We start from the raw sequence: 25,292 nt of genomic DNA, 5'->3' as shown, positions 1-25,292 counted from the left end.
TCCCGCACCCCGACACCGGGACCCGGGGGGCACCGGGGGGCATGGGGAGCCGGCGGGGCTGGGGGAGTTGCGGACACACTTGCGTGGGCTCGCGGGCACACGCACGGGCACCCACACGCGCACCCAGGGACGGGCACACGAACACAGTCACGGATGGGCACACGCGTGTGCACCGCCCCGCACCGTGCATGCACCGATGCGCGCACCCGACCCGCGGGCACATCCCCGGACACACGCACGCCCCCCGCCCCACGGGCGCGCCCCTGCACACGCACACTCACACACACGCGTGTGCACCCCCTCCCGCGCGCTGCCCCGTCCTCCCACGCATATCTGGCTCACCCCCTCGTCCCGCGCCCCGACCCCCGGGAGCCGCCGGGCTCGGCTCGGGGTCCCGTCCCAGCCGCTCTGCGCCCCACCGGAGGCAGAAAGCCCACGAGAGGCTGCCCTGCGCGGGGGTCCCGGGGAAGAAGTGGGCTCACCCACTGCAGGTCTCCCGTGGGGGCCCGTAGCCGCCCCGAGCAGCCCCTTGGGCAGGGGCCGGGGCAGGATCCGGCCTGGGGTCCCCACGCTGCACCCGAGGGGGGCCCAGCCCGTCCCATCCCGTAGGTGAGCAGGGCGCTGTGGGGCTGCGTTACCCGCGGGTGGGTGAGTCACGGGTGGGGGGGGGCCGTGAGTGCGCAGAGGCTGCAGGCTGGCGGGGGCTCGGGGCAGAGCAGTGACCCCAGGGGCAGCCACCGCTGTCCTGGCCCTGCCACCGAGCCCACGGGGGAGGCAGAGCCGGGAGCGTGCCACGAGTGGGGGGCCCAGAACCCCACATCCCACTTACACCCAAAGCTGGGGCCTCCAGCAATGCCCCGCGGTGCTGATGGACACCCCAAAAGAGAGGTGAACCCCACAGAGGCCCGGAGTCCCACGGGGGCGAGCCCCAGTCCCACAGCACGGGGTTCTCTGCCCCTCGGGCCCCTCCATGGGGTGCAGCACTGAGCCCCCCCCCGCCCCACCAAACGGGCGCTGAGAGCAGGGGCACCGCAGTCCCCTTCCCCCCGGCCTCGCGCCCGGGGGTGCGCGTTTGGCTTTTCCTGTTTCAGGTTCGCCTGCGAAGCCGATGAGGAAGTGAGGTGGCGTCACACGCGCCCTCCTGACAGTTGGCCCTGGCGAATGTGGCCGGCGCGGTGAGGAGCACGGCGCTGGCAGCCCGGGCGCCGCGGCCGAGCCGAGCGAGGGGTCGCGAGGGCAGGGGCTCGGCCGCCCCGGGAACCATGTTCTCCCGGAAGAAGCGGGAGCTGATGAAAACCCCCTCCATCTCCAAGAAAAGCCGGGCGGGAAGCCCCATCCCGCAGACCCTGCCGGTGAGTGTCCCAGCGCGACGGCAGCCACTGGGCTGAGGCACCCACGGAGCCACTGGGAAGAACTGTGGGGTGGGAAGGGGGACGTGGGTACAGCCAGGGGGTCTGCGAGGAGAAGGAGGGAGCGGAGGAAGGACCCTGCTCACTGGGCCTAGCAGAGGGGGGATTTTGCCCCAGACGAAGGGGACGGAGCAGCCGCCTGGGGAAACGGGAGGGCGAGCGGAGCTGGAGGAAATGGGGCGCTGCGGCAAAACGCAGGGGAGCCCGGCAGTGGGGGCTGCAGCTGCCAGTTTGGGGAGGGCAGAGAAGCCCCGAAACCGCCCAGGGGACGGAGATGAGAGCGGGGGGACGCCCGGGCTGGGACAGCCTTGGTGCCCGGGCTCTGCCGTGTGTTTATTTACTTGCGCCCACCAGCGCTGGAGGGTGCGGGAGGAAGGGCCTCGCCTCTGCCGGGCTCCTCCGCACACCCCGGCACTGCCCGCCCCGCGCCTGCGCCCCAGCCCACAGAGCGTGGGGCAAGATGGGGCCCATGGCGACCCAGAGCTCGCCCGCGGCTCCTTAGCCAGGGGCACCCGGCCCCAATCCCCTGGGAGAGGGGCTTATGGGTGGCGGACGGAGGGATGCTCGGCCGGGCGGCGGGGAGGAAGAGCTACAGCCCCTACTTGGCCGGGCGCCGCAGGACAGGGAAAGCCCGCTCCCCAAAACGCTCCCTGGACTCGTTGTCCCACGCACCCGCCGTGCGGCTGACGGTATGGCCGGGTGCGCCCGTGGGGAGGGATTGGGGTCTCTGGGGCTGCTGCACCCCAGGAGGGACGGGGACGGGTTTTCAAGGGCTGGGCTGGCCCCAGCTGTTTTGGGGTGGGGGCCTTGGGCGGCCCCCTCGCAGCGCTCGGTGTTTGCCTAAATGCAGCTTCCGGCCCTGCCGAGCCGGCGGTGCCCGACCAGGGATGCTGAGACCCAGCGCACTCGTGTCACAGCCGCGTGCCTGAGGGTCCCCAGTGAGGGGCAAGGGTGGCCGCGGGCCCCCTCCCTGTGCCGTGAGGACCCTCACCCTGGGCGCGCAGCCCCCGCACGGTGCATGGGCCTGGAAGGTGCTGGTACCAGCCCCTCCCCTGGGGCAATTTTACCGCTACAAACTGGGGACTCCCTCCATCCGGATGGTGTCCTGGGGGGTGTCCCCGTCTCTGTCCCCATCCCTGGCGGGGCGCGGGCCGTGCCCAACCTGGGGACAGGACGGGGAGAAAAAGAGGAAGGTATGCGTGGGGCCGGACCCTGCCGTAGTCTGGCCGTGCCGGGGGTCCCCAGGCCCCTGAGGATGGGGAGCTCCAGCGCGGTGGGTGCTGGTGGGACAAGGCAATGTCACCCACATGGTCACTATGTGCACCCCCGGGCAAACCCGCACCCACAGGGGCCAGCGGGGGCCGCGGGGGTGGTGGGCAGATGGGGTGGCCGGGCTGCCCTGTGGTTTTGGGGTCGATGCTGCTTGCGAAATCCCCACGCCAGGGGATTTTAATCCCCCAGGAGCTTTGGGCAACGCCAGGCTGCCTGCGGCGTGGCACGGCACGGCATGGCCCGGCCCTGGCCAGGCGTGTGCCCAAACCCTGCCAGCTGTGGCTCTGCCTTCACCCTGCAGGACAGCCCCAGACCACCCCAAAACCCCCAGTCTGGACCCCTGAAGGGCCGGAAATGCTGGGGGGGGTGGGGGGGGGCTACGCCTCGTCCCCATGCCGCAGCGGGGCGGGGTCGCCCTCGGGCTCTGCCAGGGTCCCCTCACTGGGGAAACTGAGGCACAGCACAGCGGCGGGGTCTGCTGCCAGCCCCTCAGACAACAGCCCGTCCCTCCAGGCTGGTGGCACGGGGGGTCCCGCGGCGCTGCCCTCTCCCTGCCCAAGCTGGGGTCCTGGCCGTGGCACCAGCCATGCCCTCACGCTCGCCCCCGCTCCCCAGGACCTCTCCCGCAAGGATTGCCTGGAGGCTCCCGGCGCCGGCCCGGGGGAGCTGCCCCCTGCCAGCGCCAAGCTCAGCAGCAGCCCCAGCGCCGTGGGCACCCTCAAGCGCCCCACCAGCCTCAGCCGCCATGCCAGCGCCGCCGGCTTCCCCCTCGCCGCCGCGGGCCCCAGGGCCACGCCCAAGGGCCACAAGACCCCCATGTGCTACAGCCCCATGGAGGGCGGGGAGGGCCTCTTCATCGACACCGAGGACATCTCCCAGCTGCTGACGGACGTGGCCCGCTTCGCCGACGCCCTGGAGAACCTGCGCGACGTGGTGCTGCGCGACGGTGAGTGCCGGGACGGTGAGATGCCCCCGCTGCCGCTCACACAGCTCCCAGCCTCCCATGGCCGTGGGGACAGACCGGACCCGTGGGTGGGGGTTTCCATCCCAGCCGGGAGGGCACCGGGACCCCCGAGGGGCCATGGGTAGAGGATGGCGGGTGGCTGCCCGGAGCTCGGAGCCAGGATAACGCGGCTTCCGGCCTGCGAGCTATTTTCATCCCCTCACTTTCCTGTTTACAGCGCGGTGGTGCCAGCTGCCTGCCAGGGCCCCCAGAGCCCCATGGGGGCACAGCCCACGGCCCCCCAGACCCCAGACCCCCCAGAGCAGCCTGACCGGGGCGGCCGGCGGGACGGGGCCGATGCCTGGGTGCGGGCGTGGGGCTGGGTGGGCTGCGGGGCGGCCCGAGGAGGCCAAGGGAACGGTGGCGATCTCGTGGTCCCCGCGGCGAGGTGGGGCTGCGGCGGGGGGGTCACATGATGCCATGTTTTTGACGTTGGCTTTGCAAACACGGTGATGCATCCCCACTCGCCACAGAAAACAGCAACACCCTGCCCGCAGCAGCGGCCGGCTCCATGGCTGGGCTGGCAGGAACGTGGCTGGGGTCTGCGCTGTCAGAGGGGCGGTGGGATGGCAGCTGGGGAGGCGATGCCTCCCGCTCCCTGCGAAGGTTTGGGTGTTGCAGGGCAGGGAGGAAACAGCCCTGAGCCCGACAGCAACTGTGCTGCCGCCGTCCCTGCTCGGGATCCGTTGGTTACCACTGGGCCCAGTTTGGGACAAGCCGGGAGGGTCCCAGGTGGGCAGAGAGATGCGGAGAGGTCGGGGCTGACCTGTGGGATGCAGCCATCATTTTGGAGAGTCCAGCTCTCCTCCGCACCCATCCAGCCCTGCTGCCAGCCCTGCTGCCCTCCCCGCTTCCCGCTCCAGAAGGGGCCTGGAAATGGGAGAGGAAACGGAGGAAACCCCTTCCCGACACCAAGCTGGGGGCTGGGATGGGGAGAGGGCTTTGCCCGCCCAGGCTGTGGGTGCCAGGCTCCCACCCCAGCGCTTTCCTATGGGAAGCTCCTCACCTCCTAACAACGGCTGCCAGCACCCAGCCCCAGCACCGGGCTGGTGGGGAGCGGGGCCAGACCCCCGGGCTGGCGCTGGACCCCGCGGAGGGGACGATTCCCAGGGAAAGACCCCGTGGGAGGCGGGGAGCCCGGCCGGCCGGGATGGTGGCAGGACAGACCCACTGCATCCCTCCGGGTGGCTGGGAGTGCCCATCCGGCGGGGCGGAAGGGAAGGAAACGCAGAGGAAATTCCCAAACTGCTTTCAAGGGAAAAAGTTACTACTGAGGAAAGAAATGCCTGAAAGGTCGGGCTGCCCCGGGCCCGCCGCTGCGGCAGGCAGGGGACGCGCCGGCTGGCTTGGCCACGGCGGGACGGGAGGGCAGGGATGGGAAATGTCAGACGAGCAGGACGTGGCTGTGCCCAGGGAACCCCAAAGCCAAGGGGCTTTGGTTTGGGAGCCCGGTGGGAGCCTGTCTGGGACGTGGGTGGCAGGGGGTGGCCGGGAGGGTGCAGAGAGTTTCAGCCCCGCTCTCTTTGCAGACCCCAAGGAGCCGCAGCGGCCGCTGGCCCACGAGTACCTGGGCGAAACCCTGCGCATCCTGCGCCAGGTCATCACCAAGTACCCGCTGCTCAACACCCTGGAGACCCTGACGGCTGCCGGGACCCTCATCTCCAAAGTCAAGGGTGAGACGATGGGGGCCAGGAGCTCCGTCTTGCTCCCTTCCTGCCCCGGGCTGGGACGTGCGGGGTCCAGGAGCCCACGGGGGGCTGCCGGGGGCAGAGCTGCCCCACAGACAGGTGGAGAGGGCGAAGGCGTCAGCTGCCTGCTTGCTGCGTTGCAGTTTTAAGGATGATTTAGCGTCAGAAATGACAGAGCCCAGAGCCCTACCTGGGGGTTTCCAAGCTCGGCCGCAAGAAAAACACTTAAATCATCAGATCCCGCTCCTGGCAGCACCTCGTGTTTACAGGAGCGGGGTCTGCGGAGCCCAGATCCTCGCCGGGGCACCACCTCCTACCCGCGGTTACACCAGCGGCGAGGGGGCCGGGTGTGCTAACCGCAGGCAGAGCACAACATTTTGCGTCACCGCGCCGCTTCCTGGACAACGAACAGCAACCACGAGGGGACAGGAAGCGTCGTGGCGGGCGGCAGGAGGTCTGCTGTGGGGCTGGCCCCACGCGAGTTCAGGCTGTCCGCATCCCCGGGCAGCAGATCCTAACCCCTTACCACGGCGCAGGGGCTCAGCTCACCGGCTCCCGAGCAGCCGACCCAAAAGGCACTGGGCTCTGCCCAAAAGCCCTGGCTGCGAGCCAAGCGAGCGTCCCTTGGCCTGGGCATGTGCCAAGCGCCATCTGCGTCACATCAGCCGTGGGCGAGAGCCCTCCCGCCCTGGAGCAGGGGGTTCTGGAGGTGCCGGAAGGCGCCGGAGTGGGTCCGTCGCCAGCAGCGCTTTTCCCTGCCGGAAACGGGAGTAAACAGAAACGTGAGCCAAGCAATGCTGGCAGGGAAGTCAGTCTCAGGGTAAACGAGGGGGCAGAAGCACTACTCTGCACTAGCGAACGTCCATCATCCATAGGGATGATCCTCTCCTCCCCGCTGCTCCCTCGAGGCCAACCCAGCCCCAGCCCCCAGCACCGAGACCGGAGCCAGTCCTTCTCCCGCCTGAGCCAGGGACAGGCTCTCGTGGCGACAGGACTTCCGTATTTCTTCGTTTCCAGGTTTCCATTATGAATCCAACAATGAGACGGACAAGCGGGAGTTTGAGAAGGCTGTGGAGACCATCGCGGTGTCCTTCAGCAGCACGTAAGGGACTTCTGGCCCCTTGACAGACCCCGTCGCCCAGGACACATCTCCACCCTCTCACCGCGGCCCCTCGCCCATGCACGGCCCCACACATGGTGGCTGGTTTGGGGGGGTGGTTGGGGACTGGAAAGACCCCGCGAGGAGGGTGGATTCACACCTCCTGCTGCTCACGCTGGCACCGAGAAGGGACCCCAAGCCTGCTGAGCCCATGGGCTCCATCTCCCGGCCCAGCGCTGGGCCGAGCTCTGCTCCTCCACCTGAGCTACCAAGATCTCGTGGAGCTGAGCTGATCCCCACTGAAACCAGTACTGTGGCTCCGACTGCCCTGGCCCTTGCCTGGTCCCTCGGCCGCAGGTCGGGTGCTGCTGGGTGACAGCCACCGCCCGCCCTCCCTTTGCTGAGCCCAGCCATGTTCCTCTCCTCACAGCGTGTCCGAGTTCCTCATGGGGGAGGTGGACAGCAGCACCATCCTCTCCATTCCACCCAGCGACCAGAACCAGGTGAGCGCCGCCCGCTCCTGTCGCACGGCTCTCGGGATGTGTCGGGGCGCTCAGACCCGGCTCGGGAAGGGGCTGAGCCTCCAGCCATGGGATTCCCAGCTCACCTCCAAGCCCATCGGAGCTGTGTGGAGGCTTTGCCTGCTCGCTCCTGCCCTCGCCGCCATCCCAAGGAGGGGAAAAGCCACTCGGCAGCTCGATCCAAGGGGCGAGGTGGCTCGGGAGAGAATAGAGGCAGCAAACGGGGCTCTGGTTGCTCTCCGTAGCTCTGCCCCAATATGGTGCGTGCACGGCACACGGCATTTCTCCAGCCCCATTCTGTTAGCTCACGGCCTTTCTGTGGGGCCACGGGCTGGGCACAGAGGGCTTCCAGCAACAGCGGAGCGGCTCCAGCAGCGCCGGGTTTCTGCCTCCCCTCCATCCGCCAGCCCCTCCAGCTGCTCCCCTTCCTCTTCTCTGATCAGTCCACTTTATTTCCCAATTCCCAAAGAGCATGGAGAGCCTCTACGGGGGGATCCCGGGGCCTGGAGGAGACGGCATGCCTTCGGGCATGGAAAGCTATGAGACAGGTAAGCAGGCAGACTCTGGGTGCAGGGTTTGGGGTGCTGGGGCACCCGGCTGAGCAGACCGGCCGGCAGGAACCGGCGTCTTCCCCACCGCCGCCGTGGCTCCTCAGCCAAGAAAAGGCAGCAGAGCTGCCGCTGGCCCCAGCGCAGCGCGATGCCGGCACAGATACGGGGGTCTGCACTGAGAGCTCCTGGAGCTTGCAGCGGTGGGCCGGGTTTTCCCAGCTGTTCCAGCGCTCCTGGGAACTGGAGGGCACTGGGAGGGAGTGGGTCAGTGAACAGCAGTGGCACGTTCAGGGTCTCTCTCCTCTTTCTCCCCCCGCCTTGCCCCTCGTCCCCTCACAGGCCGTCCTCCTGCCGAGGAAGTGGACGTGATGCTGCAGCGCTGCGAGGGGGGGGTCGATGCTGCCCTCGAGTACACCAAAAACATCTCCAAGTACATGAAGGACCTCATTGGATACCTGGAGAAAAGGACCACGCTGGGTGAGACGGGGAGGGCGGCGGGCAGGCGCTCTGCGGCGCGGGGCCGAACCCCTCCCGGCAGCATCAGGACTGGTCGAGGTCCTGGCTGAGGGAGCCAGACACCCCAAGGGCAGTGCCGGGCTGCGTTCCCGAAGTTCTCAATTTGTTTTTCAAAAGGAACCCGGTCAGCAGGGAAATCCTGGTGTCTCGTGTGTCTTTTCACTCCCAACATTTTTCTTGCAGAGATGGAGTTTGCCAAAGGGCTTCAGAAGATGGCAAACAGCTGCAAGCAAACCATGAGTCAGGAGGTGAGTCCCCACGTCCCTAAAGCCACCTGGCGCCCAGGCTGTATCAGACCAGGCAGCTCTGGAGAGCTCGTTTGGCGCGACCCGGCCAGGAGAACAAAGCGCAGTTCTCCAAAGCTCTTTGCTTGCCAAAATTCCTGCCTCCAAACCAAAGCAAAGGATGATGCTGAGACCCTGCAAAAGCTCCTCCATCGATAGCTGAGCCTCTGGCTCTCCCTCCCCGAACGCAGCACTGGAGGATGTGTCTCCTTCGGTTCACCCTGCGGTGCTGGGGCTCAGGGCCGCGCGTTTTCTCGTTTCTCAGACCAACATGCCTTTCCTGTCCATCTACCTGCTGGCCCTGGAGCAGGATATGGAGCACGGGGTGTCGGTTCTGCAGGCCGCCAACACCCTGCAGCACCAAACCTTCCTCCAGGTGAGAGGAGCCGGCGGCGCAGCGCAGGGACGCTCGGACACGCGGCGAGTCCTGAGCCGGTGACTCGGTGCCGGGCAGTCTCCGAGGGCCGTGTCCCTGGGGAGCAGCAGATGCCACCTTCCCCAGGACAGGCCATCCCACAAGGGTCTTCCCCGGCGGCTGGGCAGCGAGGGAGGCTGCTGGTCTCTGTAGCCCTTCTGCCACAGGCAGCTCTTCCAGAAACTGGAATCCAAGCTGCCGCTTGGCTCAGCCACCGCTCGGGCTCGGCATTCCCCGGCTTTGCTTCGGCCTCAGCGGGTCAATGAGCCCAAGCTCTCGGCCAGAGGCCAGGTCCTTGGAGGGGTATCCTACCTCTGTATTGATCTCCACCTGATCCAAGGCCCCTCCGCATTCCCAAATTCCCCCCCTGGCATGGACTGAGCTGCAGCAGTGGCTCCCAGAGCCACTCTCCGGAGTCATTTGCCGGGGAGGGAACTGCTGTTTTGCCGTCTGGCAAAACTGGAAACTGCATCTGGCACTTCCCAGGCTGCAGATTTTCGCCCGCGACACAAACCCTCCCTGTAACCCAGCCCAGATGTGCTGGGAAGCGATCACAGCCCCCACAGGGAACTTCTCCTTGCAAAGCCTTTTGCGGAGGGAAGAGCCGCGAGCGTTGGGGTGTTGTTTCTCCCTCCTGATTCAGCCGCTAACCGTGCGACGCCTCGAACATGAGAAACGGAGGAAGGAGATCAAGGAGCAGTGGCACCGGGCGCAGAGGAAACTGGTGAGCGACAACCATGCGGCACAGGCCCGGTCCGGGGTGCCCCCGTGAGATGCGCCCCTCTGGGGACCCTGGGCTCCTCTCCCCTCTCCAGGAGCTTTGTCCTGGGCGCCTCTGCTGAGCTGGGGGACGCCAGAGAAATGTGGGGCGCTGGGGAGCTCACGGGAGGGAACGATCCCCTCGCGGAGCTCAGCCCTCACCCCGGGTCTGTTTTCACCGGCAGCAAGAGGCGGAGGTCAACCTGCGCAAGGCCAAGCAGATCTACATGCAGCGCAGCGAGGAGCACGATAAGGCCAAGTACATGGCCGTGAAAGCAGAAGAGGAGCAGCAGAGCACGGCCAGCAGCATCACCACCAAAACCCTGGAGAAGAAGAGGCGGCTGGAAGAGGAAGCCAAGAACAAGGTAGGAACATGACAGCTCCGGGCTCCGGCTGAGCATCTGCGCGGCGAGACCCTTCTCACTCTGTGCCATCCCAGCGCACGGGCAGCTCAGCGAGCTGAACCGAGCTCCCTGCGGACCCTTGGACACGGCGCAGGAATGCCTCGGGGAACGGGGTCTGAGCGCAGAGTTCTCCTTGTCCTCCTCACCTACAAACCCTTTCCACCTCTTGCTCTCCCAACTCGCAGGCAGAAGAGGCGATGGCCACGTACCGGACCTGCGTGGCAGATGCGAATACCCAGAAGCAGGAGCTGGAGGACACCAAGGTGAACTCCTTGCGGCAGATCCACGAAGTGATCAAACAGAGCGACCAGGTCATCAAGACGGTGAGTGGGGCTGGCCGGCTCGGGCTGCTCCCCGGGGCCGGGGGGGTTCAGAGCTGCCTCCCCAGACCTGGCGTCCCTGCCCCTGTTTCAGACGAGGTCTGGGTGGATATAGACCTCCCTTTGCTCCCTCGTGCTCTGAAAAGCCAAGGCTCAAGGCTGCAGACCAAGCACCGCTCTGTGCTCCTGATTTCTCATCTAGCCTGGAGCTCCTTGTCTCTCTCTTCCACGTACGTCACCTTGCAAAGCTCACGTCTGGTTTTCTCTACGTTATTTTTAGGCCACCATCTCCTTCTACCAGATCATGCACATGCAGACGGCTCCGCTGCCCGTCAACTTCCAGACGCTGTGCGAGAGCAGCAAGCTCTACGACCCCGGGCAGCAGTACGCCTCTCACGTCAAGCAGCTGCAGCGCGGGGACGAACCCGACACCCAGTACGACTTCGAGCCCTACGTGTCGCACAACGCCTGGTAGGAAAGGAGAGGGGGAAACCCTCGCTGGTTTACGCTCATCCTCTCTCTCACTGGCAACCGGGAAGCTGGGCTGGACCAGCTGGGAATTCTCCTCACATCCTCTCCCGTGGATGAGGCGGGCTATCTGGTATTTGCGAGAGGACGGTGAATCTCAGACAGGTGGACAGCAGCCGTGAATAAGGCTTTCCAGCATCTTTCCTTCCCATCCACTCGGACATTCCCTTTTCTCCTTCTTTCTGCCCCCAGGTCCCCCTTTACTCGGACGCGGAAAGGCAGCTTCAACGCCAATGACTTCTCCACGACCGCCGGCTCGGACGGGCCCGGGCTGCCCAAGGACCGGCCTACCTCGGAAGGGGCAGGAGCCAAGGAGCAGCAAAGCGGGGCTGCGGCGACCGAGCGGAGAGGTGAGCCCGGAGTGGAGAGGAGCCGGCATCGCTGTCCTCACGGCACCGCACGCGGCAGCCGCGGCCCGCCTGGGTCGGGAGCAAAGCAGGACTCCTACGGGTACCGAGGAGGGGTGTCCCATCACAGCAGCAGGGCAGGCTGGAAGCCTTGCAAGCTGAATTTCCTGAAGGACACAGAAATCAGATCCACGGGGGTTTTTTTCCTTTTTCTGGTGCTACCTACCAGACTGTTCCCCATCTTCCCATCTCCTCTTTCCCTTGCTGGATGTGGCCCTGAAGGCATCACAACCCCAGCAGCCCCCTCACCAGCCTGTCCGAAGAAGATTCCCTCAGTAATTTGTCTCCCAGAGTCTAGGCTCTCTCCCGTGTTTCTCTCCCAAAGGCAGGAAGCGATCTCAAGTGGGCTGTGTGTTTTCCTCTGCAGGTGGCAGGGGACACCAGGTCCACAAATCCTGGCCAACCTCCATCACTGAAGCTGACAGCAGCCTGGACTCAAGCGCAGGTAGACACCGAAAACAGCCCTGGCAGCCCGTCCTTCCCCTTCCAGTAAAGCCAGTGTAAACCCAGCGCGTCGGAGTTAGCAGCGCAAGCTTGCTGTGGGAGTCGGCCACGAGCATCAGCGCGCGCTCAGAAGAGAAGCAACTTTGCCCGTAATCTCACTGCCTCGCGGGTTTTCTTTTGGCAGGTGAGTTCGGCCACAAGCTCCAGCGGCTGTCCTCCAACGGCACCGTGTCCTCCAGCGAGGAGCTGGAGGAGAAGGAGGAGAATGCCAGCCCCTTTGAGCAGGGTACGTGACAGCACGGGAGGTGACACGGCGCTCCTGCCCGCACCCCGTGGCAAAGCTGACTGCAGGCTGACTTTTCCCAAATTCAGTAGTTCTGGAGGTAAACGGAACAATTGCTGGGAGGATCCCTGGTCTGTGAGGAGCTCAGCATTTCCTTTACCAAGGGATGAGCTCTGCTCGTTGGGAACAGATGAGCTGGGGCTGCGCGCCTCCAAGCGCAGGTTATTGCAACGGCGCCGAAGAGCGAGCGCATCCAGCTGGTTGTCTGCTCTGACAGCGGCCCCTCTGCTCCAGCTTCGCCTTGCCTTACCTGCTCAGGAGCCAGGACGCAGCTGCCTTTCTTTTTGCCCTGCTCATAGGCATCAATGGGATCACCTCAGAGATGACGGCTCCAACGGGGCCCTTCCGAAACATCGGCTTATCCAAGGCTGCCCAGACTCACCGGCTGAGGAAGCTCCGCACCCCTTCCAAGTGCCGGGAGTGCAACAGCTACGTGTACTTCCAGGGAGCAGAGTGCGAGGAGGTAAGGTTGGGCAGAGGGCTCGGTGGGTGGACAGAGGGAGGACGTGTCCCACGAATGGGGCGACCTCAGCGCCACCTGCGCATGGCCCTGCACTTCACCCCCCCGCGCTTCACCCCCCCCCCGGCCAGAGCCACGTTGTGCGGCTTTTTGCTCGGGTGCCACTGGTTTGGTGTAGAAACCCCATCCCGGCACCTGGACAGACAAACCGGGGGTGGAACCACAGCCAGGAGGTCCAAGCTCTCTGCGGAAGCAGAGGTGCCAGCATGAACCCTGGGGCAGGACTGCCCTAGCCCAGCTCTGACCTCTGGTGTGGAGGACATTCTTCCTGTGGGGAGGGGTCCGGGCGCGGGGCATCGGTCCTGCGGGGTCTCCAGGAAAGGCATTTTTCCTGTCTGCCGTCCTGCCCCACGAGCTCCTCATTCTCCGAGCGATGCCCGGTGTCTCCATGCCTGCCCTTGCACCCGGTCGTGCTGCTCTCTCCCACCTCCACGCGTTTCCCCGTGTTTTCCAGTGCTGCCTGGCCTGCCACAAGAAGTGTCTGGAAACCTTGGCCATCCAGTGCGGGCACAAGAAACTGCAAGGGAAGCTGCAGCTTTTCGGGCAAGACTTCACAAAGGCTTCTCAGAGCAGCTCCGACGGCATCCCCTTCATCATCAAAAAGTGCATTTCTGAGATTGAGAAGCGGGCACTGAAAACCAAGGTGATGCCCTCTCTCTTCCCTCTTCTCCAGCTAAGCTGGCTCAGAAATGCTCTTCTGCCTTGGTATGAAAACCAGCAGACGCGTTCTTCAGATCATTGGAGGCGAGAAGCCAGAAGGTCCCAGGGGTACACTTCGCCCTGAGACCCCAACCCCTGACCTTGGAAACTCACTTCTCTTGTCTCCCTCTTTCCTCGGCAGCAGGAATGACAGCAACACCTGGGCTGGAAGGGGTGGTCCCAGAATGACTCTGAGAGGGATTTCCAGCTGCAGAGGGAGAGGCTGGGAGCTAGAAGCTCACCCTCTCATGCAAACATGAAGAGAAGCATCTCTCCTGGTTCCAGCTCCACTTTTCTCTCTTTCACAGGGCATCTACCGTGTTAACGGTGTCAAGACCCGCGTGGAGAAGCTTTGCCAGGCGTTTGAGAATGGGAAAGAGCTGGTGGAGCTGTCCCAGGCCTCCCCTCATGATATCAGCAACGTCTTGAAGCTCTACCTGAGACAGGTACGGCGCTGGCAATACCTTCTGCTGGGGGGAGGCGGGGGAGAGGCGGCCGGAGCAAAAAACCTCCCAGAACCAAACCCAGCTTCACTGAGTCACCGCTGGCAGGAGCCATTCTGCACAAACTGGGAGCCATTCTGCACAAACTGGGCTGAACCATGGCACGGCAGCGTGGGTGTGCAGGGTCCCTCCCAGCTGGGAGCGGAGCAGCCCTGAAGATGCCACCATGCTCGCTGCATCCAAGCCGGCTGCGGGTTTCCTGCTCTCGCCCGCCCTCGCTGCGGCGGCGGCACTCGCATCCGCAGGAAAACAACGCGCAGAAGCACCAAACCCTCCCTGCCCTTTGCAATTGGGGAAGCAGGTACCCAAAAAGGGAAGCGATCCAGCAAAGCTCGTGCCTCACAGCTGAGCCGGGGCCGAGGTCAGGTCCGCTCTGCCCCTCACGTCGCCCCGCCGCGGGCTCCGCCGGGTCCTGCTCACCGCGTTCTCCGCCCCCAGCCAACGCCAGCACGCAAACTCGAAAACTCGAAAAATGGCAGCGCGGCCCACATCCTCCAGGCAGCCACCGCAAGGCAGAGGGAGAGGAAACGGCTTCCCCTTCGCACTGCAGTTTTGCTACTTAACTCTTTCATGCTGCCTTTCTCGGAGGGCTGGTGTAAGGCCGCAGAGGGGCTCCCGTGCGATAACGCAAGGATGGAGCCCTGTCCCCAGGTCCCCTGCACAGACAGAAGGGCTCTGAACTGCCCCTGCGGTTTCTCCAGAGAAGAAAAGCGGAGTGGAAAGCGAGGGAGAATCAGTCCTGAGCCGCGCTTCAATGTCTCCCCACAGAGAACCGTGTTCAAAGTCCCCCTAAAGCGCTGGACTGGGGGGGACCCGCTCCCCTGCGCGAGGCAGCCTGTCCCCAAAACATCGTCTGAGCCACGCTGAAAACTTCGCGAGCCATGCAAAACCACCAATTAGTGAACGTGCTGCTCCGGCTGCTTCACACAAACTTCAAAGCCAGAGTTTCCACCTCAGCACAGCCCCACCTTCGCTGCAGGCTAGGCTGATTGCACCCTGCCCTCTCCGCCCAGTGCGGCTCATCCCTCCATTCCTCTCCTCTTCCCACCGTGCGCCCACAGCAGGGCTTTTCTAGGGGAAAAAAAAGAATCCCTTAGCCTTCACCCGGAGGGACTGGCCCTGCCCAGAGCACCCACGGGTCCCTCAAATGCTGCTTTTTGCTTGAACTCCACAGGTACTAATTGGCTAGGGCAAACGGGGCTGCATTTACACGCTCCAGGAGATGGATAAATAAACATTGCTTCTGGGTAGCACGCTCTGCGAGCAGCGGGGATGTTTCCTCGCTGCAGGAGTGCCCCAGGTTTCCTCAGCTCCACAGCGCGGGGCAGGACGAGGTCTCAGGGTGAGGTTTCCCCCGATCGGGGGGCTCGGCTCCCCAGCACCCACCTCCCTGTTCTCCTTGCAGCTGCCGGAGCCCATTATGCCCTTCCGCATGTACAACGAGCTGATGGGCCTGGCCAAGGAGAGCCTGCAGGGCGGCGAGGCCAAGGGCAGGAGCGGGAAGGGTGGCCCTGAGCTGGTGGACAGAGGCCCCGACACGGACAAGGTGGTGGTGAACCTGGTGCTGAAGCTGAAGGAGCTGCTGAAGGAGCTTCCCTGGGAGAACATGGCCACGCTCCAGTACCTCCTGCTGCACCTGAGACGGTGAGAAGGGCGGGTCCAGAGCCCGTGGGGTGTGGGGTAAACGCAGCCTCCCCTCTGGACCCACGCGGGCGCTGGGGCCAGCCCAGCCCTTCCCAGGAGTGGGGAGGAAGATCTGTGGCCGCAGCTGCTCCTGCGCCGCTCATGCAGCTCCTGTCAGCCAGGAGCGGGGGCTCCTGCGCCGCCAGCCCAGCATCTCCTCCAGCCTGGGCTGGGCGAGCCCTGCCCGGCCTCTTGTCCCTTCTCCCTGCTTTCTCTCATGAGTTCCTCCTCCTCCCCAGGATTGTGGAAGTGGAACAGGAAAACAAGATGACCTCAAGCAACCTGGGCATCGTCTTTGGGCCAACACTGATGCGCCCAAGGCCCACGGACGCCACTATTTCCTTGTCCTCGCTGGTTGATTATCCCCACCAAGCTCGCATCATCGAGGCGCTCATCATCTTCTATTCGACCATCTTTGAGAACAAGGAGAGCCTGGCGCTGGCCGATGCCAGCAAATTCGCCGCCGGCAGCAAGGAGGAGGCCAGCAGCTTCCCTGACCTGGTAGGGGTCTGGGGAAGGGAGCACCCTCAGGGACGTGGAGCCGAGCAGGACACCCTGCTTGTGCTTGCGACCTGGAGATCAGCCGGGGCAGAGCCTCCCGCAGCCCCACCACCACCCACCCCACTCTCCGCGCCCCCGGCCTCGTGCTCTGCCCGGCAGATCGCATCAGGGCCGATCCCCATCCCTGCCACCCGACGGTACAGGTCCCGCCAGCGCCATGGCCCTTCTCTTACAAAACTCACCTTGCTTCGTCACGTCCCCGGGCGCGTCCCCACTCCACTCGCGAGTCGTTTGCTGTCCCACAAGAACACTCTCAGTGAGACAGGCCGGGGGTGGGAGGGTGGAGCCTACGCACTTATACCGGGACAAGTTGGTATTTCTCGAACCGTTTCTCGGTGAATGCGAACGTTTTCTTCTCCTCCATGCCCTTCCCTCTGTGCCTCTTTCTCCCAGGCCAATGCAGGCTCCCAGCGCGCAGCTCCTCCCGGCAGCGTCGCCTACCTAGAGGTGCCTTCGGAGAAGGGGAATTCGGATTACAGCGCCGACTCATTCGCAGGTAAGCGTAAGGCGCCCAGTGCCTCCTCCCCAGTGGGCACGGGTCTCGGGAGGCACGAGGCGTGTTGGCAGTGGCGATAAGGCAAAGCCCTTCCCCTGGGCCTTCCCGCAAGCCGGCTGAACAAAGCTCCTGCGGAAGCCATGGCGGCAGGCGAGGGCGTAGCTCAGGGCTCCCTCTGTCCCGCAGAGTCTGGCGACCGCTCCGTTGACTCTGACTCTGAGCTGGAGGACAGCGGGGAGCTGCTGGCCGCAGACGGGGGCCCACGAACCCAGCTAACGAAACAGGAGAGCGAGACCAGCACGGACGAAGCTCAGTTCTGCGACGACGGGAGCGAGGGGCAGCGGAGCCGGAGCTGCAGCATGGGCCAGTCGGACACGGAGGGCACCGCTCCCCGCTGCCGCAGCCCCCCGGGAGAAGAGCAAAGTGACGCGGAAGAATACCCTGAGAGCTGCCTTTCCACTGCCAGCACAGACTACAACACAAACCAGTCCAACAACAGACCCGCGCCTGCCGCTGCCCGGCATCCTGCAGCCAGGTGCCACGGTGGCCGCGAGCAGCAGCCTCTGTTTATCTAAGTCACCGAAGAAAAATACCGCGGACGCTGGGACGGGGCAAAGGGGCAAAACCCAGAAACGACCCGGGCATAGCGACGCGAGGCGGAACGCTGTGGTGTTGCGGGGCGGGGAGGGACAGCACGGAGGCGCGGGCAGCTCAGGGGGGTTTGGCGTGTCAGCTGCAGGCAAGGCCTCGCCGTTCCGTGGCTGGAGCTTTCACACGAAACCCCTGCGCCCCTCGGCTCCCATGGGGAAATCGGGTCAGCCTGCCTCGACCGCTGGGAGTCCCTGCACGGGCCGGCACGTTCCTTGGGAAGGAGCTGGAACAGGGCAGACCCTCCGCTTGCTGTTTGGGACTGGGAAGGAACCCAGGGCTTTGCTGTGCCCGTGCCAGGCCACAGGCTTAATTTTTGCCGGGCTCCCTAATCCTGCGCCTCTACGGCAGAAACTGAGATAGGAAAAGTCAAAGGATCCGATCGTCCGAGCTGGCTGCGGCTGGAGGGGAGGAGGCTGCCAGGAGGTGACGCAGGGAGGGTTCAACAGCAGGCAGGAGAAAGGCACTGCAGCGAGGCACGGGCACCGCACGGACAACGCCGAGCACAGGGAACAGCTCGCCGGGAAGGGGACACGGCCGGAGGGGCGCCGGGCTCAGCGCAGCCGGGTGAGAGCCACCCGCGCCACCTCGCGCAGAGCCAGCCGCGGCTGCAGCGTGCCGGGCCCCGCAGGGTACGTTTATCATTCATAACTGGCTGTACCAGGCACCGGAGCCCAGCGATGAATTTACTGCCTCAGCACTCCCAAGCAGCGCTGTGCCTTCCCTGGCTTGGCTGACGAGGTTCGCATGCTGCTTGTATTTACGGGCATTTTTCTGCTTGGCAGGAGCCACGCAAAGAGCAATCTGCAGGCTGCGAGCACGCGCAGGGACAGGTTTTCCTGGCTGCACGGTCCTGAGCGTTGCCTCATCTCTCAGGGTTTGTTTGTTTGTTTTTTTTTTTAATACAAATTTGGTCTTCAAAAATCAAAGCTGCGAGTCCAGGACTTGCTCTCCCAGCTGGCCCCGAGATGGAGCAGGGCGGAGGGCAGGTCACCACGGGGAGCCGCCTCCTCAGGGCCCCACGGCCCGAATCGAGTCACAGCCCCTGCCAGTGTAAGTGGCTTTTTTGGTTTGGTGGTTTTTTTTTTTTTTTGGTAAAGAGATAAGTCTTCAACATGGATCCACTACCTCTGCTGGCAAAGGAACTTAAAGGGTTAAATGAGACCAGCCAAAGTATTTTTTAAAGCTATGAAACTTTTCTGCACTGAAGCATAGAGAAACAAGTAGGTTTCTAAGCTTAAGAAGAGCTGAAAGCGGTTTCCTTCTATCACCCTGCTCGTGCCCGGGCTGCGTTCCTGCCGTCACCGCTGAGCGTGCCACCAGGCCCTCGGCCCGGGAGGGCGAGCGATCAAGGAACCAAGAGCTCCCGGCCGGGGGCAGATGCGCAAGGGCAGCTCACACACACACAGCTTGCAGCCCACGGCTCCTAAGCAGCTGCACGAATCCAAAGCTGCTCTCTCGTAATTCGCCAGCCCCTTCCCCAGGGGAGACGCTGGACGCCAGCTCCTCTCGCTCTCCTCACGCGTCAGGGCTGCGCTGCTCTGGGTTTGCAGAGCGGCAGCAGATCTGGAGCCAAGCGAGCGAGGCGGGAGCGATGCTCCGGCTGGAGGCACACCGAGCAGCGTCTGGGGGGCCGTGCACAGCTCATCCCACAGAACGGGGCAAGCAACCGGACGTTGGAGCCCTCAGAGGATCGGCCTCCAGCACGGGGGAGAGAGCCCGGGCGTTACAGCGGCCAGAGCTCTCCAGGAGGAATCTGGAACGCATCTCCGCGTAGCAGGTTAAAGGTACACGGAACCAAAGTGAACTTACAGCCGAAGAGTTTGTAACTGAGCCAGGGAAGAGCCAGCGATGCCTGCAGGACATTCTGCTCCGCGGCTGGATTTTCCCAGCAGGTCGCTTCCAGGGCGGCAAGAGCAGCGAGGCCGGCTGCCCTCTTGCCGCCAGCACTGCGACCACGGGCGGTACCAGGTGTGTTTGCGAGGGTGGGTGGGGGGTGAACGCGAGCGAGGGGAGGCACAAAGCTACGCTTGAGCTTCACACGGGGCAAGGCACCCTGCTGTCTGTATATTCATTCAGCGCGGAAACCGTAAAGCGTGTTTGTTACGGCATGCCTGTGCTGCTGTATGAAGCTGCGTTACATGTTTTGCTGTGTTCAGATTGACACGCTTCCAAAAAAATAAATAAATGAGTGTGTTCCAACCCACGGCTGTGCGCTGTAAGGAAGCGCTCCACGGATTTCTAGCAAGTAAAGTGAAGTTTAAAAACCCTCGAGGGACCTGGGACACATTAAGATGAAAGCGACTGGGGGACGATAAGCAACTCTTCACCGCAGTATCTGACCAGCAAGGTCTCAAAACCAGAGCCAGCGGGCAGAGCAGGCGAGGTAAGGAAGGAGGTCTGACCTGCAGCGCTGGATGGGAGCTCTGCAGGGTGAGCTCTCGGCTCAGCCCCGGTGAGTCCCTCGGAGCCTCAGCAGCAGCTTGTTCTAAGCAGAGCGAAAAACATGGACCTTGCAAAGCCCGGAATGGGGCACAGGGATAGGCTGAGAAACATAATACCAGGAGGAACAGCGAGAGTACAAAGCTTTATTAAAAATAAGATCCTATAAACAAAATAGGAAAGCAAAAGCCTTTTTCTACTCGCTTCCTCCCTGCACGCTTCGGTTGCGTCACCTCACTTCCATGGCTTGAGTCCTCAACGAAGAACAAGGGGCTCCAGCAAAGTCCACGCTGGAAAACAAGGAATTAGGCCAAGTAACACGACTGCAGGAGGAGAATTTGCTTGGCCATCGATGAAAAGCAGACATCTCAGAGTGTCTGTAAATTGCTGGCGGATGGGAAGATCAGGAGGCACCACACAACTTTCCCGCAGCTGGAAGAAAGAGAACTCGGGATGGGAATCGCCTCACGCCTCCCTCTGCAGACTGCTCTCCGGGCCGAGCCCCGCTGAACGCCCCGAACACCGACAGCCACGCCCCGAATGCTGGCTACTGAGGCACGCGACCAGGAAAGCCTCACTCTGCTCCGTCCTCTCACCAACACTTCCCTCCACAAGCAATTTAAAGTTCTGGGATAATCTTGTCCCGGAGGCAGCTCACTTCAAGTCAATCCTGGAAAGGCCCAGCCCAAAGCCCACGGCTCGCCAGAGGGTTTCATGCTGCGCCTTACCTGACAGCTCCGATCACTGCACCAGCCTGTACGTGATGTAGCGCCCCGCGGTCTCACTCGGTCTTATGATCTTCACCACCTAAAGGCCAGCAGAGGGAACTCGTCAGGGAGAGAAGCTGGCGGCGAGTTTTCCCTGCGGCGCTTCCCAGCCCAACCCAGACAGCGCGGCTGCGGCGCTCGGCAGCCACGGAGACGGCGCTGAGCCCCCCGCTTCAGCTGTGGACGTGGCGTGGAAGTGCCACCCTCCAGGGCGAGGGGAGGGGGAGATGACAACCGATGCTGCCGTGGCCTCACTAGAACTCAGCTCAGCCTACACACGTCCATTCCTAACCTACACAGCTTTTCCGTTCGGAAGAGACGCCTTTCCCATTTCCGAGAATTCCGAAATACCGCAGAGGATCTCCCCTCCTTGCCCTGCCCATAGGGAACCGCTGCCCGGGTCTATTTCTCTCTCTCACCTGACCACGCTTTATTCCGAAGTAGCGGGCCACGGGATCCCCGGCCTGTATCCTCGGGAGCTGGTTCTCCCTCAGCTTACTGCGCGGGGAGTCAAGGAGAACTGGCCACCGGCCCGGCGCGAGCACAGCTCAGGGAACAAAGCCACGAACCATCGCACGCGGACGTATTCGCTGTCAGCCCACGGCAAGCGCGCCCGGCGCCCAGCAGGAAGGGAAGCGCCAAACAAAGGATACTATCTGGCCAGAAGCTCGGTTACTTCTTCCTTTGTCATGACAACGTGCTCGGGGACCAACTGTAAACAACGGGGGAGAGAGCGTAGGATTAGAAAGCCAGAGAAAGGGGCCAGCTCCTCACAGCGGCGGGAGAAGCAACGCGTTCGTAAGGACGAAAACCATGACCGCGTCTCTGAGCCGAGTGAAGGTCCCTGGAGCGGCCCGAGCTGCAGCCCAGCGCACAAAAGCAACCACCGCGCCCCCTCCCTGGCCCGATGCCACTCACCTCGTGTTCCGTGATGTTGATCAGGAGCTCTTGCTGCAGGAACTGCTCCAGGATGTACTTGGGAGCCATATCTACCAGGGACTGGAGAGGGAAAGGGCTGTCAGGCGGCAGCGCTGCTCCGGGACAGCCCTGCCTGTGCCCAGATCCGCTCAATGAACACCGGTCGCTGCAAGCGAGGAGGTGCTGCGCTCGCGCTCCCACGGGTGCAGCTCCGCAGGCAGAGAGCACGCAGATCTCGTGACGACTGGCAAATACCCGCTTTCCCCCTGACGGGCCCTCAGCTGTTCTTCTGCAACCAGAACCACTCGCTCTGGTTAAATACACTTTGCGTGCTACGCAAGAGCCTGCGTTAAGGCACAACAAGGCTTTAGCGAGAGATTTTATCCGGAAGGAAATTCATGGCTTCGATTAACCTAAAGCAGCGCTGAGAGACAAGCGAAACACCCGCACCCAACGACCCTGACTGGGCTGCCTCCTCTCGCGGCGCTCCGCACCTGCTTTGCCGACGGCGTCATGCCCTGCTGCACCACGATCAGCGCCCTGGTGATGTTCTCCTCCTGCATCCTCTGGCAGTACATCTTGATGGTCTTTATCCCAACCTTGGGCTCCTCTGGGAAAGCACCCAGCCCCCGGTTACGCGCAGCCCTCCTGCACGCTCTCATCCCCTCCCTTTCGGCCCCGGCTGAGGCGGCGCAGCCCAAGGCACCGCGGCCTCTCCCGGGGCCGGAGCGGGGCTGGGCTCACCCGGGAAGAAGACGAACATCTGGTCGGTGGGATCGTCGTTGTGAGCCACCAGCACCGTCAGGTCCGTGCGCCGGGGCCGGCCCTCGCTGGGTTTGTCACCGAACTGCGCCTTGAACTCCTCCAGCGTCTGGTCCAGCTCGTCCTGGGTCACCAGGTACCCCCGGTCGTGGCAGAGCTGCCCAGAGCGCACCCGGGTCAGGCGGAGGCCTCGGGGCCGGGCCGGGCCGGGCGCCACAGCTCCCACCGGGCCGCCGCGCAGCCCCCGCCGCCCCGTACCCCCGGCCGAGGCTCGCCCCACGCCGGGTGCCGGCCCCGCCGCCGCCGCCCGCACCTGCATGATGGTTTTCCGGATCTTCCACAGCCGGTACGTCTCCTCCTCGTCGTCCATGGCGCCCGCCCGGCCGCACCGCCCGAGGCCCCTGCGGGCTGCCCGCGCTAGTGCCTGCCCGACAGGGGACAGGCGGCGCCGAGACGGCCGTGGGGGCCTCGGCCGCGGGGGCTTGTGGGAGCTGTAGTCCGCGGCGGGCCGCCTCCCGGCGCTCGCTCGGGGGGGGGAAGGAGGTCCCTGTCCCGCAGCCGGGGCGGTTCCTCGCCTGTCTGCATCCCGGCCCGGGACGGGACGGGACCCACGCACCGCTCAGGTGGGAAACCGCCAGCGCGGGAGGGGAGGCCTGGCCTGCAGCGCCTCGCGGCCTGACCTTGTCCGTCCCCCCCCCCCCCCCGGCACCCCCCCCGTCCTCATGGTCTCGCCCACCTCGCTGATAAACATCCCCTCGGCCACCCCGCCCACCTTATTTCTCCATTGGTCATCTTTCCATCCATCATCCTGTCGGTCACGCCTACGCGCGCGCTGACTGGCTACATCGGCCGCAGGGGGCGGTGCCTCCGGGCAGCCGAGCCGTCGATTGGCTGAGGGCCCGCGGGCGGTGCGGCGCGATGGGATGGGGCCGGGCGGTGCGGCGCTCGCTGCAGTGCTGGGCGGCGTTGGCGGCGGTGCGGGGCCCGGGCCGGACCATGGTGAGTGCGGGGGCCGCTTCGCCCCGGGGCCGGGGCTGGGCCTGGGCCGGGCCGCGCCCAGGGCTGGGCGGCGGTGGGGGCGCGGGGCCGCTGACGGCCTCGCCCGGTTGCCCCGCAGTGCGCGCAGGCGGAGGACTGGCGCTCGGCCAAGGCCATCTACGACTTCCACGCCCTGGACATCGACGGCAACGACGTGTCCCTGGAGAGATACCGGTGAGGGGGGGCGGGGGGGCGGGGGGCAGGGCCGGGTCGGGTCGAAGGGCCTCGGGCGGCGAGCAGGCCTTGGCAGGGAGCAGCTTCGTGCGGCTGCTGATGGACCGCGCTCCGCAGGGGCTACGTCTGCATCATCACCAACGTGGCTTCGAAATGAGGAAAAACCGCTGTAAACTACACTCAGCTTGTCGACTTGCACGCCAGATACGCTGAGAGGGGTTTACGCATCCTGGGGTTTCCCTGCAACCAGTTTGGAAAACAGGTGCCTGGGGGCAGCGGGAGCGCGGGGACAGCCCTGGGCCGGCCGGGCTCCGTGCGTGCCCCCCCCCGCCTCACAGAGCCCCCCGCCCCCCGTCCTGTCGCCTTCCTCAGGAGCCCGGGGACAACGCTCAGATCAAGGCGTTCGCCGAGAAGTACGGGGTGAAGTTTGACATGTTCAGCAAGATCGATGTCAACGGGGACAACGCTCACCCGCTCTGGAAGTGGATGAAGGAGCAGCCCCATGGAAGGGGGACCCTGGGCAAGTGAGTGTGGGGTGGGGGCTTGCAGAAAGCACCCCAGCAGGCAGGGAGGGGGCTGCTCTGGGCCCCTCTGTCCGAGCCGAGGGCCTGGCTGCAGCAAGAGGAAGGGGTTTTCTGCCAAAATCTCACTCCTGGTTTTTTTTTTTTCTCTCTCCTAGCGGAATAAAATGGAACTTCACGAAGGTAGGACGCAGCTGCTTTCTCCTGGGCTGTGCCTGGGTTGCACCGTTGCTCTTTGGGGGCGGTGAGGAGGGAGGATCCTTGTGTGCCAGCTCCGCTCTGGGTAGGAGCGTCCCAAGGGGCACCAGCCCTGTCCCGGAGAGGCAGTAAGCAGCCGGTGCAGGGGCAGAGCAGGTCTGCCGAGGGCTGCAGCTCCACAGGCAGGACCCGCCCCAGCCAAACCCCCTGAAATCGGCTCCCTGCGCTGCTCTCGTGGGGCCACAGAGCCCCTGTTACAGCTGGGTGTTGCTTCACTTCCACAGTTTCTCATTAACCGGGAGGGCCAAGTGGTGAAGAGGTACAGCCCCATGGAGGATCCCTACGTAAGTCTGTGGCCGGCGTTACGGCTCTGCCTGACGCACGGCAGAAGGGGAAGCGAGACCTTGCAGATGCCTGCAGATTGCATCTGTGGAGAAAAATGGCAGCGCAGCGGCTGAACGTCGCTCCGGAGCACGCCCCGCTGCCCTGTCTGGGGGAGAAAAGGCAGCGCTGTGTGCTGAGGGGGTCAGCTGTGCCACCGGGGACAGCGTGTGCCCACCCAGGGTCCCAAGCAGTCTCTCTGGGGCGGGACAGAGGGGGGACCTTGGGCATGTTTTTGGGGCAGTGATGTTCCCGTAGCACAGGGCTCCTTTCTTTCTCTCAGGTGATTGAGAAGGACCTGCTCCTTTCTTTCTCTCAGGTGATTGAGAAGGACCTGCCTGCCCACCTGTAGACCCGCTCCCCTCAGCCCCGTGCTGTCCCGGCGCCGGCCCCCCCGGCTGCCTGCAGAGCCCTCCCCTCCAGCCCCAATGACGGTCTGCCTTCAAGCCAGCTCGCTGGTGAGGCAGACCTGAAGATCTGGCGTGCACCGGCTGGAAGAAGGCTTCACAGGGCCGGCGGCCGCTGCTAGGCAGCCCTTTTCTGTGGGCGTAGAGCAGGATCTAGCGTCCCCTCACAATAAACACAGTAGAAGTGACCGGTCGTGTCTGGGCGTGTGGAACTGAGCTGGGCCAGGGCTGGACCTGCTGCGCCGCTCCCCATGAGAACCCAGAGCTCTGCAGGGGAGCGAAGACCTTACGCAACGCCTGAGCTCAGCAGGGATAATCCTCATTAGTGCTGGGGAGCAATTGCACACAAATCCTGGCTTAGCCAGCGCTCCCGAGGGGCTTGCGCAGGAAAAACTGGAGCAGAGGGAAGGCGTTGTGTATCCCTGCTGGGACCTGGCCCTCTTGAGGACCCCTCCTTGCCCTAAACCAACAGGCACCCACCCCGATGAGGCAACAACGTGGTTTTTTTCTCCCACCGCTGCAGCAGGCTGACAGACCACAGGCAAAGCCTGGGCGCTCAGCAGCTTCCCCCGGCCCCGATGCCCTCCTGGCCCTGGGAGGACAGCAAAGGG

At 64.3% G+C, this 25,292-nt stretch overlaps 3 protein-coding genes across 6 annotated transcripts; 2 read left to right on the top strand and 1 right to left on the bottom strand.

Moving 5' to 3' along the window:
* Positions 1-106: 106 nt before the first annotated feature.
* ARHGAP45 (Rho GTPase activating protein 45) lies at positions 107-19,275 on the top strand. 3 transcript variants are annotated; one of them, XM_086767122.1, is made up of 24 exons: positions 107-609; positions 1,092-1,352; positions 3,297-3,627; positions 5,214-5,357; positions 6,390-6,474; positions 6,902-6,974; positions 7,462-7,540; positions 7,883-8,020; positions 8,243-8,307; positions 8,609-8,719; positions 9,402-9,482; positions 9,703-9,882; positions 10,107-10,244; positions 10,522-10,712; positions 10,962-11,119; positions 11,544-11,621; positions 11,805-11,906; positions 12,263-12,426; positions 12,938-13,126; positions 13,491-13,628; positions 15,091-15,329; positions 15,608-15,869; positions 16,323-16,425; positions 16,612-19,275. In XM_086767122.1, exons 2-24 carry the CDS (start codon positions 1,263-1,265, stop codon positions 16,998-17,000), a joined length of 3,528 nt encoding a protein of 1,175 aa, XP_086623248.1. In that variant the 5' UTR covers positions 107-609; positions 1,092-1,262; the 3' UTR covers positions 17,001-19,275. The 3 variants fall into 3 exon arrangements, with proteins under 3 accessions (XP_086623248.1, XP_086623247.1, XP_086623246.1); XM_086767121.1 differs by having other exon boundaries at positions 107-1,352; XM_086767120.1 differs by lacking the exons at positions 107-609; positions 1,092-1,352 and adding an exon at positions 1,549-2,098.
* A 372-nt stretch (positions 19,276-19,647) lies between these two features.
* Positions 19,648-22,546, bottom strand: POLR2E (RNA polymerase II, I and III subunit E). Of its 2 annotated transcripts, none has more exons than XM_086767123.1 (8): positions 22,276-22,546; positions 21,945-22,119; positions 21,695-21,810; positions 21,201-21,281; positions 20,936-20,994; positions 20,702-20,780; positions 20,244-20,322; positions 19,648-19,805 (listed from the first exon to the last, which is right to left on the bottom strand). In XM_086767123.1, exons 1-7 carry the CDS (start codon positions 22,330-22,332, stop codon positions 20,257-20,259), a joined length of 633 nt encoding a protein of 210 aa, XP_086623249.1. In that variant the 5' UTR covers positions 22,333-22,546; the 3' UTR covers positions 19,648-19,805; positions 20,244-20,256. The 2 variants fall into 2 exon arrangements, with proteins under 2 accessions (XP_086623249.1, XP_086623250.1); XM_086767124.1 differs by having other exon boundaries at positions 19,648-19,947; positions 22,276-22,479.
* Positions 22,547-22,844: 298 nt separating this feature from the next.
* Positions 22,845-24,869, top strand: GPX4 (glutathione peroxidase 4). Its single transcript, XM_086767608.1, has 7 exons — positions 22,845-22,961; positions 23,080-23,174; positions 23,292-23,436; positions 23,547-23,698; positions 23,854-23,878; positions 24,178-24,237; positions 24,594-24,869. Exons 1-7 carry the CDS (start codon positions 22,881-22,883, stop codon positions 24,624-24,626), a joined length of 591 nt encoding a protein of 196 aa, XP_086623734.1. The 5' UTR covers positions 22,845-22,880; the 3' UTR covers positions 24,627-24,869.
* Positions 24,870-25,292: the final 423 nt, after the last annotated feature.

This window comes from Chlamydotis macqueenii, chromosome 26, assembly GCF_036417535.1.
Source record: "Chlamydotis macqueenii isolate bChlMac1 chromosome 26, bChlMac1.mat, whole genome shotgun sequence".
In the NCBI taxonomy this organism is placed as follows: domain Eukaryota; kingdom Metazoa; phylum Chordata; class Aves; order Otidiformes; family Otididae; genus Chlamydotis; species Chlamydotis macqueenii.
This window is presented reverse-complemented; position numbering and strand designations above follow the sequence as displayed.